The 21,245-nt window shown below is 31.7% G+C and overlaps 1 protein-coding gene and 1 long non-coding RNA gene across 11 annotated transcripts in view; one reads left to right on the top strand and one right to left on the bottom strand.

Annotated features, from left to right (window-relative positions):
• The window catches only part of LOC142323519 (uncharacterized), a 149,841-nt gene that overhangs the window by 101,880 nt on the left and 26,716 nt on the right, over nucleotides 1-21,245 (top strand). For 8 of the 10 annotated variants that reach the window (XM_075363274.1, XM_075363276.1, XM_075363277.1 and 5 more), the window contains one exon: nucleotides 5,900-6,058. The exons of 1 other annotated variant lie outside the window; for it this stretch is intronic. In XM_075363274.1, coding sequence (XP_075219389.1) covers nucleotides 5,900-5,964 — 65 coding nt within the window. In that variant the 3' untranslated portion in view covers nucleotides 5,965-6,058. Of the gene's footprint in view, nucleotides 1-5,899; nucleotides 6,059-18,838; nucleotides 18,910-21,245 lie in introns of those variants that run through there. One more of the 10 variants, XM_075363275.1, reaches the window with a different exon arrangement.
• On the bottom strand, nucleotides 9,342-13,990 carry LOC142322872 (uncharacterized). The gene is made up of 3 exons (XR_012755951.1): nucleotides 13,850-13,990; nucleotides 13,001-13,151; nucleotides 9,342-9,597 (listed from the first exon to the last, which is right to left on the bottom strand). It is a non-coding gene; the product is annotated as an uncharacterized LOC142322872 (long non-coding RNA).

Below are 21,245 nucleotides of genomic sequence, written 5' to 3'. Positions count from 1 at the left end.
GAGGAAGTGCTGCTATAAGTTTATACCCGTTCTTAAAAGTAATAAAATAAATAAAGCCAGTACATAATATAATAATTTTAAAGGGTTAACTAAAAAATATTTATAATATATAAAATAAAGAATACATAAAATTCAAGTTTATTAAAGAAGTTTTAATTTAAAAACTTTTCAATTGAGTGATATAGTTTTTTTAACAGAGGATTTTAAAATTTAATTTTAAATAAACCACTTTCCGGACTGAAGATTTACATTTTGTACAAGAAAATATTTCTGTGATGGTTTAGCAGTTGTACATTTGTTCATTTTTAATAATAAATGATTACTTAGTTTTTTTTTTTAGCAAAAGTAGCATATATTCAAACCAATAGAAAAGAAAAAAGTTATAATTTTTTTAAATGTCAGTCTACATTATTCATATTTACAAATGCTAAACAACAATCTAATGTTTTATATGAGTTCCCAAATTCGCTCCCATAATTTTATTTTAAATAACATATACATTAACATAAAAATATTGTACGATTATAAATTTAGCATTTTAAGTAATTATAAAGATTATGTGTTTATAATTGATAGTTTTATTAATTAAATGTTTTATAAACAGTTAAGTGTGGTATTAGTCTTGATATCCTCTTACATACTCTTCCATGAAGATTCGTACATTTGTAATTACGTATTGAGAGACAAGATTCACACATTGAATTTTGGTATTCCAGGTCGGATAATAACAGACTGAACATAATGGACCATAAATTGGAATTAACTGTAATGAAATTTAATTTAATGAATTTCACAGCTTCATAATTTTATTACATGTACCCGTAATTATAAAACTAATCTCTTATATAATAATATTTTATAAGGTAATTTATCTATTGTCTAATACTATTTTAAACATGATTATGGATTCAGGAAATATATATTTACGTTTGACATTAAATGGAAACGTATTGTATAAAATCATCTATAACTACAATACTAACTATTGCCTACAGTTTTGGTCTGGAAACTGACATATATTCACTAGGACGGTTCAGAAACTTAAAATTATTTTGGAGATATGATATATAACCTATCTTCTGAGTTTGACATAAGCCGCTTTATCCTGACCAAGAATTTATTTCTAATCGATCCAAGTTTCAACATTCCAGCCGAAACTGGTATTTTAATTTTTGTTCAGTCCTTTCTTAATCTCAGAGAGCAGTTATCAGAATCCAATAATACAAGAACAAGAATAGTTTACATACCGGCTGAAAACCTCTTACCTGTTAGTAACCATCTTAACATGAACACATTTTCTTAAGAAAATCACATTTGTGAACACCATTTTTTTAAAAATTCTTTCAAAATGAATGTGGAAGCTTAGTCAGAAATAATTTTTCTTAAATCAATACGGATTTGTATTACACAAGTAGTACTATTCCAAATATCATTCCATTAAATTACATACACATTAGTTATGTTACGGAATAATAGCTTAGACAAATGGATATTCCATGGTGGTCAGGCACGATATTTTCATTCTACAAAACTGCCATTTCATCTTGCCTTTTGAAACTATCTAATGTTGGTTCCAGAGGCTAAAAAAAACCTTCCTCTTGTCGACAATGGTGGGCACTGGTAATTCATTGTGGCAAGCAGAGATCAAAAACCACTTCAAAGGCTTCTTTACATTTAGAATTAGTTTTGGATTTAACTCCGTAGACTTTCTTAGGCGCATATAAGATGATTTCAGTCTAAAAAATGACTATTTCATCTCATCTTCTAAAACATGTAACGGTGTCAAGCTGTCAGCAATGATGGCCCTTTGGTAATTTGTCATAGCGGGCAGAAATCAAAAACCATTAAAGGCTTCTACACATTAGAATTAGTTTCAGACGTTACTGTGTAGGGTTTCATCTTCACACTGAAGACAACTTCATGTAGGACATTCCAAACTGTTTTCTGTTAACGAAACAAACTTTAAGATGGAAAATATTTTACAAGAATTATTTTCAAAATTTAATTCAGAGGAACTTAACAATATTCAGACCTTCGCTATTTCACAGGGAATAAATTTGGCATTTATCCTTCTTTCAACGGATTATGGGAAAGCAAGAGAGTGTTAAATATCATCATCATCATTTCAAACTGTTCTTAATTTTGAGAAACTATTTACCATACTCGGAGAAATTGTAGGTAAACTCAATGCTCATTATATACTGTATTTTTGATTCGTGGGATCCACAGCCACTGGCTGCTGGATACCTACTTATAGGATCTTCTCTGACAATCCCTAAACCTGATATTAAAAGTTACAATGTAACAAATGGCAAACTATTAAGAAACTTATGTGATGGTTTAGTATATTATTTAACTACTTCCTTACAATGGAAATACGGCTTGATAACAAACATTTATGGGATTAGACAACCTAGTTCATATTGTAGATGTAAAAGCCACAAATGGAGTAATTCGTAGGCCAATAAACAAATTGAAACTGTATTGATATTGAAGAATTGAATAAATATTTTGTTGTTCTTCTGTGGTAACAAGAACAGTTTTTGTACTTCTATTTAACATGCAATTCTTATCAGAGTTTACTTATCCATTGTAGATACTCAAATCTACAAGAGAAGCGTGACATAATTGTGTTCATTATGCATTATATGTTTTGGTTTTTCAAGCGATTTGCTTATTAAGAAGTTTTGCCAGATTTACAGTGACTTGCTTATATAAGAAATTCATCCAATATATTTGTGGTTTATTACTCTTAATAGCGACTTAAATAAGAACTCGTCTAGGCGTGAATAAAGTGTTTTGACATCTTTATGAGTTCTACTCTGCAAGAAGTCAATCTTCTAAAGCGATGACTGTAATTACCACCCCTATCAAGCAATTTACTTAAGGAATCTAATTTTTCAAGCGATGACTTTAGTAGCCAACCTACCATTAAGAAATTTACTTATGGAATCACTTCGTACAAGCAATTTACTTCTTAAGAAGTTGGCCAGGTTTACCACAACTTGCCTAAATAAGAACTCTGTCCAGTATATTTGCAGTTTTGTTACTCCTATTAGCCACCTGCTTATACAGTAAATCCTGTTATACATGTTCTTGTGCAAGAATTATTTGTTGAACCTTTAACAAATAAAATAAAAGAATATAAACAGGGTTGAAAGTAACTGGGGGGGGGGGGGGGGTTAGGCACACTTGAAAATATTTTGATATCAAATGGGTATTTGATCTTATTGGAGGATTTAGAAATCCATTGCAAATAATATCAAAAATATCCTTGCACTGCATCAGTTAACGACATGAAATCTAGCTTGCGAGACAATTCCAAGCTAAAATACAATGAAATATTGTAATTCATAATATAAGAAAAATGATCAAAGTTTCAATGTACCCAGTTTTATTTTTCAGATATCAATTTTTAATGTTTTTCTACCAATATGTTAGACATTATGAATAAATTATAATTATTTTATGACCTGTCATAGCCATAAAATAGTAATAGTAACTTAACATGAGTTTCAAATGATTGCTGAAAACAAAAATCTACTTTTAATCCAGAACACGTATGAACTCCCAGGATTAGTTTAGAAGGCCGATTTCTTAACTGAACAGAACGTGCTGTGCATATTATCAAGCCTACCAAGAAAGTGATAATCAACCCTACAAATCACACCTTTATTCTGTTTACCATAGAGACCGGTATATTTTCTAATAATAAGAAATAGTAATAATACACATAGTTTATTTAGGATCACTGACACTTGCCTTCTCTTCTTTGAAATGTAAGATTGCGTCGTGGACTTTCCATCAAGTCAAACTCTGATAGTATCATTGCCGGTTCAAAACTTACACTTGCTCCAGACTGCCATTGATATACAAGTTGATGACTTAGGTACGCTTCTGTAGATAATTACATCTTTATTACCGCATGATTTCAGTAAATAAAAATAAAAAAAATGTACAATTATATTAATGTAGAATGAAAAGTGTCTTATAGATATTAACTACTATCTCCATAAATATACTGATACTTAAACTAACTACTACCTTCTCGCCTCTAACTTCTCATACCTTTTTCAAGCCAAAATGTTTGCTGATCGGTAAAACAAAAACTTTAAAACCTTCCTAAAACAATAAAAAAATTTTAATTTTTTCAAATTAGTAAAACTTGTACTTTCAGGAAACTATTCATGGAGTTCAAATAAATATCCACCATGAATTGTTCAGAAGACAACTTTAATATTTGGCTTAATGCTACGATCATCAGCGTTAAGTTACAAGTAATATTTTTTTAAAGGAACATATCGTTCCTGTCCTGCCAAAAGTTACTAACAGCTCTTTTTCACTAAGCAAGGTACGTGAAGTTAAGACCCAAATGAATTTTAAAAAATAAATTCTTATTAAAATGAATGTTACGGTACTTTTTAAAACAAAAACATAACTAATTTTATATACTACATTGAATTATAGTAGTTACGGGTTTTAAAATATTAAAAACAAAATTTTTTTGCACTTAGGTCTTTTTTGATATTATTGATTTCTCAACTTTATTTCGTGATCATAGAAATTAAAATACAAATTAGAATATCAGAGTAGAAAAATATATAACAAAAACTCGCTCATATTGGAACTAGTGCTTGTATTTTCTTTTTAAAAATTGTTTAATGTAATTTAACCAATTGATGCATCGACAAACTACTGCTAATAACCATAACAGTAATGTTATTTAATTAAAAGAGCTGGAAAATTAATACAGGAATAAACAGAGCTAATAATATTGTATAACAATAATTAATCTATACAACTAAGAATTACTGTTAATTTAATAAAACAAAAGATAAAAATCTTTGCTTTTTTATAAAAAGATTAAGTTTTTAAGTTCTAATCACTTTCTACCTCTCTTTCTTCTAACAAATGTAGTTCTGGTAGAATATTATTGCCGTAATTCTTTGCTACAGTCGGTAAATTAAAATACCGACCGACTTCTCTGACTCAACAGCTGTGTGCATGGAGTTATGTTCCCTTGATTGTGGCTGGATTCAAGAAACTTGTGCTCTATAACTTCAGTATCTGTATTTGCTCTATCTTTATAATTTTCTTTTGCTTTATTACAGTCTGCCTTTCTCTGCTTGTGACTATAATACTCTGGTTTCAGTTCACTTTTATTTCTTTATATTTTTTTTATAGTGTACATTTGTACCTTTGGTTTTGAAAAAAATTATATTTTTTTCAGAAGTATGTGCGGTACACAAACTGACAGACTGGTTTTATTTGTTTATCGTTACAAATTTCTTTGTAAAGAAAATACATTTTTAAAATAGACAAATTTTTATCCAAATATCTTCTTCTGCTAGACTTCCTAGAACGATGTGACTCCATTGTAGGGAAACTCTCATCGTGCTGTTTAAGATAATTCATTTGGCCTTCAGAGTGTTTGTTTCCAAGAGCGAATGAACCCTTGAATTATCCTTGCTCACAAAGGTCCCACAATCATTCTTCCCTTCTAAAGCTTGAGTTGTAGGAAAATAAAAAATTTGAATTTGATCGATTCAAATAAAAACGGCTTTAAACTTTTAATAACGAGTTACAAATTAATATTATTTTATGAAACATGTTCCGATCGAGTGAACAGTGAAATAAAATATTTTTGATCAAATCGGTTACAAAAACTCTATTAATTTGGAGATCACTTTATGCTATTAGAATACAACGTTTGGGGTTGTACCAAGAATTAAATGTTATGAAACTTTGAACCGTTAAGGTTTACAAAAAAAGTGTGTATTAAAAAAGATTGAATAATGTAAGATTCACAAAACGATAATAAAACTTAACTTTTAATACTGCTGTTTTTAAACAAAAAAAAACCTTTTATTAATGCACCTATGTTTTATTTCTGTTTCAGAAAGCTTACCGACAGTGAAAAATGCTCAGAGTAATGCATTAACAGTACAGGAAAATACTTTGTAAGAGATAAGCCAGAATAAAGAGTAAATTATAGAGTATTTCTGAAATAATTTATTCTTCTAGACAGCACTTTTAGAGGCCAAAATTTACAAGAAAGGTAAGTGCAATATTTACAAACTGGTAACTGAAGAATTCTATTTAATACGTATGTTGAGATTAGTAGAGTAATCAAAATAATTTAATGGTATTAACCGTGTTAAGTGGAAAGAGGATCTAAAAGAAATATCTGATGTGGACACCACATGACAACCTTCTACACCTATTAAATTACAAATATTTTTTATATATTTACATTTAAATAAAAACCCTAATATTTTCCATCTAATATTTACTCTCATCATTTACCAAAAATTAATTATAATAATATAAGTTTCATACACTTCATAATTTATACATCAATTTTAATAATATATAATAATCATGAATTTTAGCGATGTTTGAAATAGCTATTTTTGGAGTAAATGCAAGAACTATTCTTTTTCTATTTATATACAGGATTATCATAAAAGAATGGTGCGGTTTTGAACATGGTTTAAATTAAAACAGAATTACTTACAATTTATGTTTTTTATTTTTTACATTTGTTGTCTCGGACATTTTTTTACATAATTAATAAATTCAATATGTGCGCCCTTAGTCGCTCGACAAATGTCCAAATGATACTCAACTTAATGATTGTGTTTTTTTTTTTGTATTTCAAGTAACCTCATTACAGCTTTTTTGTAATATATATATATAAATAATAAATAATCATATACAGTATAATTTGATGATGGGAAGATCGACTAGGAAACAAAATGATTTACTAAGAAATTTGATTTTTTCCTCTATATAAATACTGCATAATTTTTATAGAAAAACGTCATTTGACAAAGGGGTTCAAATCCGACTCAAATTTTATTACTCTATATTTAAAAGTATTTTGCGATTGTACTCTAAATATCAATGGCGTATTCGACATAAAAATCAGTCAAGAGGAAATTTGGGGAAGTTATGCGACCGTTTACTAGTTTTGTTTTTACTCAGAAAAAAATTACAAAAATATATAAATAAAATATAATTTTTTATATGAATAGAATAAATGGACTGTGAGTTTCTTATTCTGTAGTCTTCAATTAGCCGATATTTCTAATTCTGATGCACGGCTTACAGACCCAATTTAATTAAAAATATTTATTATTTTATTTAAATATAATATTTATTCGTTTACTTAATTCACCGATTCTAACTAAAGCGCGCGCGCATACCGTATTTAGGTGTGGGGGTACTAGTGGCAACAATCGGCACTAACTAATGTAATTTCACAACTTACATAGAACAAATTTCGCTTATACCGTCGGCAGATTGTTGCAGCTGTGAGGCTTAACGCACCAGGTACTAAATTAACCGGGCGATCGAATTCGAGACCCGGCCAGTCCGAATTATTTTTGTACACTAAAAATATTACTCATTTATTTAATTTTACCGCTCACCTGTGACGTCACGATATATAGAGGATTTTTTGTGGTGGAGGTGCGATTTTGCAAATATTTAATTTTTAAGAAAAATACGACTTTAATTAGGCGAAATCTCGAGATACTGAGGGTGCTCTTGCTCTACAGCCTCGCCTACTTGAGGTTTTAAGTTAAAAATTTAACGCATCAATGCCCCCATATATAGAAGTAATCTGACCATGTTTGGTCAAAATCGGTCCGGTTAGAGATTTAAGACGATTTAGAGGCCAACACCGAAATCGCACACTCGTACATACCAACATTAGCATTCGGAAAATTTCCATCCGGTTTTTTGGGCTCCGTAGATGCGAAAACGTCAAGATCCGGCGAAAACCGCGTATGCCCAAATCGGACAGATTACCATACTTTTCCTTCTAGAGCTACAGCTCTACTATAGCGCTATCTAGACGGGAAAGTAAAATAACCGCTCAAGATTTTCCTGGATAGATCATAGGAAATCATGATATATGCATAACCGTGATAAATTCATGAAAATGAGCGTCACAAAATATTTAATTAAATAAAAAACAAAAAATTAAAATCTGTTAAAAATGATATTAATACTAAAAAAACACAACCGCAGGCGATTTAGTACAATTTATTAACACAGCATCGCATTGTATTTTTACTACATATAACAGTATAACCTATCGGTTATGTGGTAAATGTTCTGTTGAATCGCTTAAAACGTAAAGCTCTTGGAAATTACTTCTTTACTCCAGATTTTTTAAATTTACCACAAACGTATGGAGACTTAGCTGATGATTCATCCGATAAAAATGACAACTTCATCCAACAGGACGATAGAATAATTTTCTGAATAATCATTAATTATTACAGCCTTTATTTATTATACAAGTAATTGCGCTTTTCGATCTTTTAAAAATAACGGTTGAGCTTCAGAAACAGAATGAATGATTTTTAGGGTAATTAATTTTTAAAACTTTCATAATCATCACGAATCGTTACTACAAGAGGTTATCTCTAAATTGAAAGACAGTTTCGTTGTAAAAAAATTTATTCTGAAAAATTTATAAATATTTTTTTATTTCGCTTGAACTGCATACCTTATACTACTTTTCTATATAATCGCAACATGAATTAAGACAATTATCGTAGCTATACAACACCGGCTTCAATATACCTCGTCGTATTCTACACGACAATGCAGCGAGTACATTATTAGCGTGTCCACAAAAGACACAGGTTCGCCTACCTTAAGGAGAGAAGTTTCCCAGCGGTCTTTACTTTAGAGATATCCCTCGTAAGTTACATCCACGTGTGGATGTCTGTAGCATATGGAAAAATTACTTACTTACTTAAGTAATTTTTCCATATTACTTACTTACTGTACATTAGTGTCTATCCTGAAAGGGTAGATTCTAAAGTTTTTCTTGGTGTACTTCGATATGTGCACCGTTTGTTGCCCTGCAAATGTCCAGACGGTAATCCGGCTCTTCCCACGTACTCGTCAGGATGTCGAGTGTAATGTATGCTACCGTCGCACTGCAACAACCCTCTCCTGTAGATAGCTGATGTCGCGGATTTTCTCCGAATGATTTTTACATGCCCTCCTGAAAAGAGATCTAATAGGGTTTAGACTCCTTGGTGCCGTGCCATCAGCCCTCCTCTTCCACTCCGCTTGTTTCGAAAAATGCAGCACGGACACGGTTGCTGTAATACCGCAGAGCGCCATCTAGCCGATAGAAAATTAATCCGTTTTACTTCCTTGTACGAAGTAAAGGAAGTAAAAAGTATTTGAGCTAAATTTCAACTTTTACTGGTTAATGGGGTCACATAAATTCGGCATTAAACAGGCAATGAAAAAAAAAAAATACAAAAAATAAAATTATAAATAAATATTTATTTTTATTATTTTAGCTGAGAATAAGGATATCAAAGATTAAATACTACGGAAAACTAAATGAACTGTTCCGGCATTTGCCCTCTTGTATCAAGGGAAACCGTGGCAAAACCTTGATAAGAACAGCCTAACAATATTTATGTCTACGATACATTATCAGATTACAGGCTTATAACATAGTAAAAACAACTTATACATTACGATAATATTACAATTTTAATTATAATAAATCTTTATGATTTATAAATTTCTTCCACATCTGATATCCATCCTTTTTCCCTGCAAAAAGAAATAAAAATTATATAATAATAACAGCAATCTACAATCTCGTATCAATAAAATATATCGAAAGGTTTTCACCTGTTACACCCGTCTTCAGGAGAATATAGAAAGAATGGAGTGAAAAAAACACATTAGGTGTCACAGTGGTTCATTACAACAAGCACGAGTATATTACGCGTACTTCGATTCTAACGATCGATTATGAATACATTTTTGATAAAATATTAAAAAAGGCTTGTATAATATAAGGAAAATTACAATAAATGTAATAGATATATGGATTAACAGAATAAAAGTTCTAAAAGTACTTTGAACGATGAATTCAAAGATAGAAATTTACAATTACGTAATCTATTCTGATCGGTTTCAGATAAAAATCTAAACAGTATTTTGATCCTGTGTACTGATATTTGTCATATATATGTATTTCTGGGTTTTGCAACAAAAAAACACATCGGTTATTTTCCAGTTATTAATAAATCAAAAAATTATTGTGCTTTAATGAGCAAATATCGTTTACTGTGCTTAATTTACAAAATGTATGAACAGAATTGTGCCTTTTATACGATTGACATAAACAAACAAATCATAGTCATCCCTTGCTGTAAGGGTTGGTCATATCAAAAATTGTTTCAGACAAAGGTTTTAAGGTAATGTTTAGAGGACTAACGACAACTTTAAACTTATTTTATACTGTGCCCATTAAGGAAGGTATGATTTTTTTTTGTCTTTGAAACCTAATTTTTTCCATCCCTTAGGCTGATGGTTAGTGATATCAAAATTTTTTACATAGATAAGTCTTAGGCCCTTATCCAAGAATACTAGGGACTTCAAAAAATGAATTCGATATTTTATTAAATAATAAAGTTATAGGAATATTTTGTTTTTTAAAAAAAGTTTCTCCGCATGATCTGATTTTACCCATTAATGAATTCGACCAAGATTTTAGGTCATTATATTTTATATATAATATGAAAGTGATTACGGCAGTTATCATGTCCACAAGAAAGTGATATATATATATATATATATATATATATATATATATATATATATCTTTTGATCTGATGGTTTTGGGGTCTGAGGGATGTGAAACACAAAGATATGTCAAAATTTTCCAGAAGTCAAATCATGGTATCCATTACAATAGGTAACTTCTTATGAAATCTACCTAAAACTCTATAGAATTTTTAGGTTTCTTAGTTTCAGTATATAAAACTGGAAATGAAACTAATGTTACAAAAAATGAAAAAGAGGGCTAATATAAAATGGAATAAAACAACTAAAATTTGAAAGGATTCAGAAAAACTTCTTACTTGTTTACTAAGTGATTATTACATTAATAAATATAATACGCGCAATTGAGTTTACTTGTTTGTTACAACTAATAATGACTTCTAATTAAAATATAAATACTATGTTACTTTCATTTTTTTGGTCAGAATTATGAAAAATCATTTTAATATTTGATTTTTTATACTGTTAAAGTAGTACTGCAAAAGAAACTTCATTAACACTAACATTACCAAGCAAGGTATTCTAACTAACCCAGGTTGATTTTTTCCTTATAATAATTTTATGTGAAGAGATATATACTTGTGGTTTCATGACTTTCTCCTTAAATGATTGAAATTGTATTCACATTCATGACTGACCCATTTTTTTTGGTTTTCATAGTTATTATTGACAGGATATATTGGTGGGGTTGTGAGACTACTTCCCTACTTAGTGTGAAATGCTAAAAATGACAACTGATAATGTCTTCACCGGTTGTCCCTTGGCTGCTGAACTATTAAAACAAAACATGACACTGGTTGGTACCCTGTATTTTGATAAGAAAGAGATTCTGAAGGAATTTTTGCCCAGAAAGAAGTTCATTCTTCAATGTTTGGTTTCACAAATGACTAGTTTTCCGTGTTCCAAAAAGGGGTAAGTCGGTAATCTTACTCTCTGCTCAGCATCATGAGAGGCAAGTGAGGGGTGAAGGAAGTGAATATAAATCTGAAATAATACTCCATTACAACAAAACTAAAGGTGCCGTAGATAATGGAGAAAAAATGACAAGAGAATACAGCTGTGTTAGAGGAACCAGGGGGTGGCCACTTTTCATGGAGATGGTAGATATTGCAGCACTGAATGCATAAATTCTTTACACACAAACATTTCCTGAGTGGCAGGAGAATAATCGGAGCCGATGGAAACTTTTCATGACTGAGCTGGCATTTGTTCTTGGGAAAGGCAACATGGAGCAAGAGCTAGAAATATCAACAGTCTTAATAAGGAAGTAAAAGACGCACAGAAAGCATGCGGTACTGAAACTCCGACAGCAGTAATCCAACCATGTTCCAAGTTACCATCACAGTGCTGTCAAGATTGCAAGAGAAATGAAGGTAGTAAAACACGATTCTGTTGTGTAATGTGCAAGAAACTTGTTTGTAATATGTACAAAGAAGAAACTGTTATTGTGAAGCGCATGTTATGCAAAAATGTTCCTGAATGAACAGTTCAAAAATGATATTTCTTATTTTGAGGCAAAGCACTAGTTTACTGCAATGACAGCCAAAACGTATACATTTTTAATTTTACAGGTGTCCATTATTGAATTTCACTTGTGAATGATATAAAATTTATTGTACTTTGCTTCTACGTTCAGTTTTTAATACTTTTAATTATTTGAAAAACTGTATTTCAAAAGTAAATAAAGCTATTCGTTGAAAATAACAGAATCTAAAAACAAATATTATACTAAATCACAAAGTAGTACTGGGGTAGTCAAAATACTCTGCTTGGTAAAATAAAGGTGTCGAAAAGCTTGGCAATGGGAGGGTTAATTTAGACCGGGTCTAAGCCACGCCATCAGGCAGGTGAAAATAAATTATGGTACGTCATAACAAAAAATCTTCTATTTGAAAAGTTATATTTTGCAAACCAGAAATAAATACTAGTTAATTTGAGATACAATACATTATACTTGTTCTTTTGTTCATATTTATCGTTTCAATTTATTTGAAGTTTGAAGAGATTCTTTAGGAATCTTGAAAACTACATATTCATAATTATTATATAAACATTTAGTCGTACATAGCAGCACGATTTCAATTAAGATAAAGATGAAAAAGAACTTTAAATCTAACAAGAATTTCCACCAAAACTGATTGCAATCTTGGACTTCTCTTTGTAATGCCGGGCAGAAAAAAAGATTTGCACTAATAAGAATAATGTTTTTAGTGTACAACTATTTTACATAAAACATGAAGAGACTACTTACTTATTTTTAACAGATCACCAAGATCGAGAAGGGTTTCAAAGAAAGCTTTCTCTTTTGCAATACTATTAACAGATTTTACTGAAAAATAAAACATTTTTTCCCCCTACTAAATGTAAGTAGTATTGTACTTACTTATGATCGTAGGACGGTGCACTTGTCTTGTACGAGAACATATAAAATATTAAATAATTTAACTGTAATCTGGTGAAAATTTCATTCTCATCGTTTCAAATTCCTCTGTAAAGTTAATGAACAACAAAAGCTGAAATCATGGCAAACACAGCTGTAAATAAAAAAAAAGAAAAGTATATTAAACCCCTTAGCATAAGAGCGACAAAAGTTAATCATTTTTTATCAGAATAAATTATATCTTAATATTGTGAAATTTAATAATAGATATCGTTCACCTTAACTCATTATTTATTTTGTGTTGATTATTTAAACATTACAAAAAAAGTTGTACATTTGGTTTAAATAAACAGAGAATTATATTTACTCTTCCTCATAAAAAAAAAAAATTGTTACGATGAATTACACTATAGAAAAATGGTTTTAATACTGTTGTTTTTTGTGCAATTCAAATAATTTCTCTCCTAGCATTCAATGAAAGTGTTACAAACTTGATTTTACATCAAATTTACTTCTATAAATCATTTTAATACATACACCCCTCTCTTCTAGTGGTTATATAAAATAAACAATCATAAAATTAAAAAAAAAAAAAACAATTATGTTCAATTTTAACAAAAATTTTATTTATTTGAAACCTGCACAACTAAAACAATCAACAACCTGCTGATTTCCACCATTCTAAAAAAAAAATTATTCCAATTATATGCATTTAATAAGGTCAATAGTACTGTTTGTGGAATTTCATATCTGCAAACCAAAATTAAATCGAAGGCTAGGGTATTTAGTAACGCAAATTTAAAGAAAACCTGATTAATGAATTATACAGCCTAAAGTATCATATTACCTTACCTAATATCTGTTTTTCTTTAGTTTTCTTCTGAATCATCCTCAGGAACAACCCTTTTCATTCCCCAGCAGTAATCGGCAAGCATCTTTAGACACCATTTTCCCTGAAAGTATGTTTCCATCTCTGACACATCCTAAGAAAAGTATTCATTGTGCTTCTCAGTTATGTTACTAAAGATAAGTGGAAAAAATTTCAAACATGAATGTAAGATATGTAATTTTTGTTTAGACATATTTCTTCTATTTGAAGTCGTCGCTTTCTTGATTAAAATTATTTCATCTTAATTTTATTTTTTTATTTTTTGTAAAATCTTTTTTGTAACGGTTATGTCCTTATGTTTGTCCCAATATTTTTTCATATCATTGTTTTTTTGGTCTTTATTATCCCATTTTTTCTTTGTTTTCTGTACCTCGCCTTACATTTAGACACAACTATATTGTGGTAAGAATCAGTGTCTATTCCTGGATGTAATTTACATTCCATAATTTAATTTGGAAATCTCTACTAATAATTATAATAGTCTAGGAGATGGATTTCACAAATATATATAAAACTTCTTTTATAAATTTCAAAAAGAAAACCTCTTGACTGCCAGTTTATACACACAGGGCGGTGTTGGGAGTCTTACACATATCACCCACCAGTGGCAGCGACCCAATGGCCCCATACTACCTCCATGCGTAGGCTATCCCTATCGTGCCCACCATGCATGCTTTGGCAGAACACATTATCCACGATAATGTAGCCTCTGTTTACAGTGGAACGTCTTCCTCTCTACATCTATTCACTTGTGGAGCAACCGGTCTAGTAGGGGTCCGGGGTTCTACCTACACCACAATAAGAGGAAGAGGTCGCTGTCTACATCCAATGTCAGCAACACTATAGATCAGGTCATTGTCGGCCCCAAGCCCATGGGTTGGAGAGTCCTGCACACCTTGACAGTAGTGACGACCCCAAGGGAGCCCCCAACCACCTCCTTTTACAGGCAGTCCCCTCAACATCCGTCACATGAAGGCTATCCCTTGTGCAATAATTGCTGTGCCATCTTGGTTTTGAGGATACCCTCTACCAAGGCAGCCATTTCTCACCATGATAGTTCGCCAGTCAATGTCGTCTTCAGCAGATTATCTTCGTTAAGCCTACCAACAGCAACGAAGCACCAGGATGTCTTGCTGTCACCAATTTATACTTAGTTAAAAATTCTGAAGGTGTAGTTCTTTAAGTTTTTAATCTAGCTTATACCATCTTGACTATTTTTCCTTCTCTTTATTATAGAATTAATACATAAATAAACCTCTGTCGATCGGATAATGTTTTATTTCCCTCCATCGGTGAAATCTGGTTTATTTAATTCTATTGGTAAGCTGTATTCAAATTCACTCATGTTCAAATCAAATCAAATCACAGTGGTAGTTCAATGTACATTTAAATGAAGTTTTGCATTTTATTGTACGATCAAATGAAAATTATTCTTTCGATCCATTTTTTTCTAAACATCAACTCCAAGGGGGTGTTTGATGCCTGCACGGTAATGAGACGGTTAGATAGTGTCTGAAGCTAAGCTGAGAACAAGTCTAGTTCTAGCAGAGAATACCAGGTCTTAGGTATTGCTTGGTGAAGGGATGGAGATGAATGAGTGGTGTAGCGTTGTCGTGGTAGTAGATTCCACTAAGGGAAAAGACTGCAAAGCTTAAGTGTTATCGAGCATAGCTTAAGATTAACATAGTGACAAACCGTGACTTGGCAATCAATGCGGTTGATAATGCAGTGGGTAAATAAATGCCTTCTCAGAAGGTTGCCAAGTATGTCGCAAGGAGAGCTGATCAGAGGTACTCTTTCTGGCTGGTGGCAGATAGAGCTGCTAAGCAAACAGCTACAGGTTGAGACAAGGGTAGTGTTCAACAAATGGATATGTTCCCAACCCAAAATAGCACTCTAGTGGTTAGAGCAGAGGAACATTCTTATGCGGTTTATCTTTATTAATTCCATTAAAACATTTTTCTATAATTTTTCTGTCTCCTTGAATAATTTCATCGATCTACGATTCCGCAATTATAACTGAAACTTTGATCGATCATCCATCTCCCCCATGTTAATTATCAAATCAATTTATTTTGAAACTTTCAGCCAACTTATGAACTGTTAAATTCCCTTGTAAAAATTTGCACGATTAATTACTGTATTACTTAATAAGGTGGTAATAAATTTCAGGTGTTTTCAACCCTTTAAAACATTAATCTTTTCACCAAATTTTTTATTCAAAAATGCTTTTTTCAAGAAGACTTATATGATAGTTATATAAACAAGAGTATTTATTATTCACAGTTTTAACCGTTTACACAGATGCTCCAAACTAATGATTTTATGATTTTGAAAGTAATACAGATCTATTTTCTGTTTTCTCTTTGAAATTGTACTGATCGAGGACCAGACCCACTTTTGAAGCATTAGTCAGTCCCCACCCAGTGAGAGGTCGCCACCTACACAAAACGGCCATACTGACATTATCGGCCACATAATTGCAATTAGTTGCTCAGTGCAATTTCATACATTGAAATAATCTTACACTCCACAATATATGTGTGTGCGTGCGCGCGCATGTGTGTAGACTACTTAACATACTCCTGAAAGTAAATTCTTACATATAAAGACCAAAAATACCTTTTTAGAGAATTGTACATAATATACTGAAAACTACTATGACAAACACATAATATACAAAAATAAAACAATAAAATTCTTAACAATACAACACATAAGCCCCAACCTGAGTACTCACCTACATAATACATGCAAACATGATTAATAAAATACACAAAATACATGCATAAATACCAAAGATGCAATATCATGTATATACATAAAAATCAATACACTTAATACATACAGAAACTAATCTCGGCCGACTACATATATACAATACTATGAATAATAATGAAATACACAACAATAAAACAAACCCCAACCAAAAAAGAGCACTACATTAACTACGACCCATGCAAGGTACTCCTACTCGCCGTCCTGTGCCTCTTTTCCACACACAATAACCTCAACAATGGCAGTTTTACCCCGCCTCGCTACCTCCAAGGCAAGTATCTTAGGAACTACATTCCCGACCCTTAACTCCCCAAACTCATCCTACTATTGGGTGTGCGACACCCTAGCATAACATGTTCTGAGTAGTGAATGACCCCACAATACTGGCATAGGGGAAAGCCCTCTTCCCACTTCATCCCAGTTAAACAGTGGCACTGTACCTTCCAGAGCTACTTGAGATACTTGCGATTGCAGTGAAGCTACTTGAACTTCACTGCAATCCCTACTCAGGTGCCCCTCCTATGCACAGTTATAACACTGCTTACAGTGGTCGACCAACACGAAAGCAGCGCTCCTCCGATGATCTACGGGAGACCCTACGGCAGATCTATCAGATTTTAACTCTGTGTTTGTCCAGCAAAGCCCTGCAACGGCCACTGCATAAGAACGACCCTCTGCTCTGACCACTAGAGTCCTACTTTGGGTTGGCACCATATCCACTCATTGAACACTACCCTTGTCTCCACCCAGGGCTGTTTGCTTAGCAGCACTATCCGCCATCAGCCGGAAAGAGTACCTCCGATTGGCCCTCCTTGTGACATACTCCATAACCTTCCGCAGTCACTTACCCGTCGCATTACTATTGCCAAGTCAAGCTTTGTCATCTCGTTAATCTTAAGCAATGCTCAATAACACTGAAGCTTTTCGGAGTCTTCCCTCTTAGTGGAATCTACTACCACGATGAAACTACGTCGCTCATTCATTTCCATCCCATCACCAAGCAATAACTCAGGACTGGTATTCTCTGCTAGAACCAGATTTGCTCTCAGCTTACCTTCATATTCTAACTGTCTAAGTACCTTCAGGTACCAAACACCACCTTAGAGTACTCGCTACTATTTCCATTAACATCCAACACATGGACCGCATCACTCCCCAGAGCACTGGTGGTATCGGTTCACTCATGCGAGTAAACCACTCCTCCTACCAGAATCTCTTGCACAGGACAACTACTTCCTCCTCGTTGACTCTCTCGATACTGACACTCTTCTGGAGCTTCAGGACAATGTCTTGAATCTTCTTCTTAGTTTTGGTGTTCTCTTTTACAAGCAGGGTCACTTTCCTGACTTCTTTATCAACCACCCTGACTGCCTTCAACACCTCAGTGTCAGATCCATACCCCATAAAATCTACCATCTTCTTCCCCAGGCGCTGACTCCTGAATTCCAATTGGACCATCCTCCTTAGCAGGTGCCTCTGCAGCCTGCCTACAAATGGAAGACCTAGACAGGCTCATACGTGGCCTAAAGCCGTTATCCTGTAACATTTTACAGCAAAATATCCATTGGTCACATGCGAACAATCATGGTCATGTTGATGAACCGGCCAATATATTCCACCTACCTCAACTAAGAACACATCTATTTAGATATACTTTTAACTAAAGATGTTTGTCTCTACGTACTGAAAGATTCTTTATTATAATACATTATATTTCTAACTTTTATTTATAATATTTATACAAAGTGTGATGTCAATAACAAAAAATATTAATGTTTTGGGTGCTTCTTAAGTTTTCTTTGTGTACACCATTCTTTTTTTTCTCATGCGATCATTGTTCTGCAGTACATATATTGCACTTCACCATCAGTAGCATATTTTATCAAATTACAAAAGAATTTTTTGATTAGTATAAATAAACTTCATAGAGAAATACTGAATTGATTGTATAAAATATTATAATCCAGTTAATTAAAATTCTGAAAAAAAAAAGAAAAATTTCTTAGTGTATTATGAATTTTTTATAAATAAATTACAGTAATAAACAATCTATGTAGAACTCAAAGTTCATTATTAATTATTATTATTATTATTATTAATCATGCATTTCATTATTATTACTTCATGTATTTTGGGAAAGAGCAAAATACAAAATTAATTTTTGTCGTTGCCAGGGGAATCCAACAGCCTGGTAGATTTTCCAAGATGGAGGAGTTTACTACATAGTGGTTACGTCTGAAAGGAGGTAGTGTTTGTCATATTATCTGCTCATACTGACTGCTCTCACATCAACATGATATGTTGATTTGAGAGTTAATATGATTATCTATTAAATTATAAAATGATTAAAAAAAATTAATTAAAAGATTGTTTACTATGAATATAAATTATCTAATCATTTTGAGTTTTACTCTAGTATTTTTACTACTCGGTCTGGTGATCAAAATTCATCATTCTCTGAGGCTTTTCGTGCAAAATGTATCTTGTTACTGTGTCGTACTGTTTTTAACAGTTTTACAGATTGAAAAATTATTGTTTTATCAGCAGCTTTACAAGCTGTTGAATAACTATCAGGCCTTTGTGTCTACTGTGGATAAGTTGACTCTGTTGAACATACTGTCTTTAACTGTCACCACTGGGAGCAATCGGAAGAGCTTTTTCTCCCCCTACGGAAAAAAAAACTGTTGAATAAGGTTTTCAACAAATATCTGCATTGCATCTTATGATTTTTTTAAAAAATTGACCGAATTTTAATATCCTGGAGAAAGAATTTATTTCTGTTTAAATCACTTGATTATCTTGTACTTAGTTAATTTAATTGTTTTTTGTGTGTAGAGAAATATCATTTAATAATCATAACATTTTATAAAGATTGTACTAACCATCATACTCGTGCTATTATTAGTAAAGTTAGTTTCATTTAAGTAAATAATCACTTTGTCGGCCTCCATGGCGCGAATGGTAGTGTCTTGGTCTTTCATTTGGAGGTCTCTGGTTCGAATCCCGGTCAGGCATGACATTTTCACACGCTACTTGTTAATCATCTCATCCTCTGAAACAATAATTAATGGTGGTCCTGGAGGTTAAAAAACAAAAGTAGAGTAAATAATCGCTTAGAGAATCAGTAATACATAAAGTTCTTCTAGAATTATCAATTTATACAGATTCTGTATTAATCTAAATGAAAATAAAAAAAGTTTACAATGAAAACTGAAGTTTAAAGTAAAATGAAAATGTAAAAAGTTAAAAAATTATTGCAAATAGTAAAAGCTGGTGTTTTGTTATTTTAATTGCACAATTGCTTCAAATAAAACCAGTTTATTTAACTAAGTTTGAAGATCAGCACGATTAGTTTTAATAAATATTAAAATATTGATATTAAATATTTTAACATTTACTATTACAGATATCGCACACTTATTCTAACCTATTTTCAACTGTATTTTTCAGCAACTATAAAGACAGAATTCATCCACTGGATGATATCAAGCTACAAATCTAGTGAACGGTTAGGCTTAAATAGATAGGGGTTTTTTTAAATAGATTAAAATTTTTCAATGTAATAATTTACTGTTTTTGTTAGGATTCAGTTAATGGTGGGTATTCTCTAGGAAACTCAGCCTGAGTCTAACAAAAAACAAATATTAAATGGCTAAAATATAACTGGATTTAGATCATCTTGAGATATAGTATAATAAAATTTAATTTAACAGTATTATTTTTCCAGTAAACTAAATGGAAAAAAACATACAAAACTGAGTATTTAACTTTAATTCTCTTTAAAGTAACAATTTTGGAACACAGTACTTACTTCATCTTTTTATATTTGAAATAATTTTTTACATTATCGCCTTTCTCCAATTACCCCTCTACGTTTGTTGCTTTTCTGTTTTGCTTGAATTATTTAGCTAACCTCCCACATTGCATTTTTTTAAAGATGTCACAGTATCTTTAGTTTTTCATTACAAATTCTATCCACCATTCTACTTGCACCACAACATTTCCTCATAATTTATAATTTTTTATTCTTTATCTTGTTACTTTTTCCTGTATGCTGTTCTGATAATCTATAGCTGGAGTTTCTGATTTTTAATGTTTTGTCTCTCTTAGCGCAATTTATGTCTGTTAAAAGAATCAAGTAAACCCTATGAGAAATTTCAAACTTAGTAAACAGGTGGTTATTTTTTTAAGTAGAGATCTCCTAAAAAAGAGAAGAACTTTCTACTCGTACAACTAGTATTCTTCCCCAAACTTATTTGTAGGAATATTGAATCGGTGCACTTATTAAAATAAACTGAGTAACTTAGTGAAAAGAGATATTAAAAACAGATTTGAAAAAGGAAACTAAATTGTTGTGATGCTGTTTTCTCTGAATAAAAATCCCTTGTGCAAAATCTTTACAACTATTAAAAAAAATTAAATTTAAAACTAGTATACTTGATTTACCTTGTGACACATAAAATGTTCCACATAGTAAAAATCTTCACAAGTCTGTTATTAACAAATAAGACTATGTTAATAGGCTAGTTGACTGTTTTTGAGAAACCGGTTTATATTATGCCTCACGGTCTGTTTTATTAA

This window comes from Lycorma delicatula, chromosome 4, assembly GCF_047948215.1.
Source record: "Lycorma delicatula isolate Av1 chromosome 4, ASM4794821v1, whole genome shotgun sequence".
Taxonomy (NCBI): domain Eukaryota; kingdom Metazoa; phylum Arthropoda; class Insecta; order Hemiptera; family Fulgoridae; genus Lycorma; species Lycorma delicatula.
Note: the sequence above shows the minus strand (reverse complement) of the source record. Positions and strands in the feature narration are given on the sequence as shown.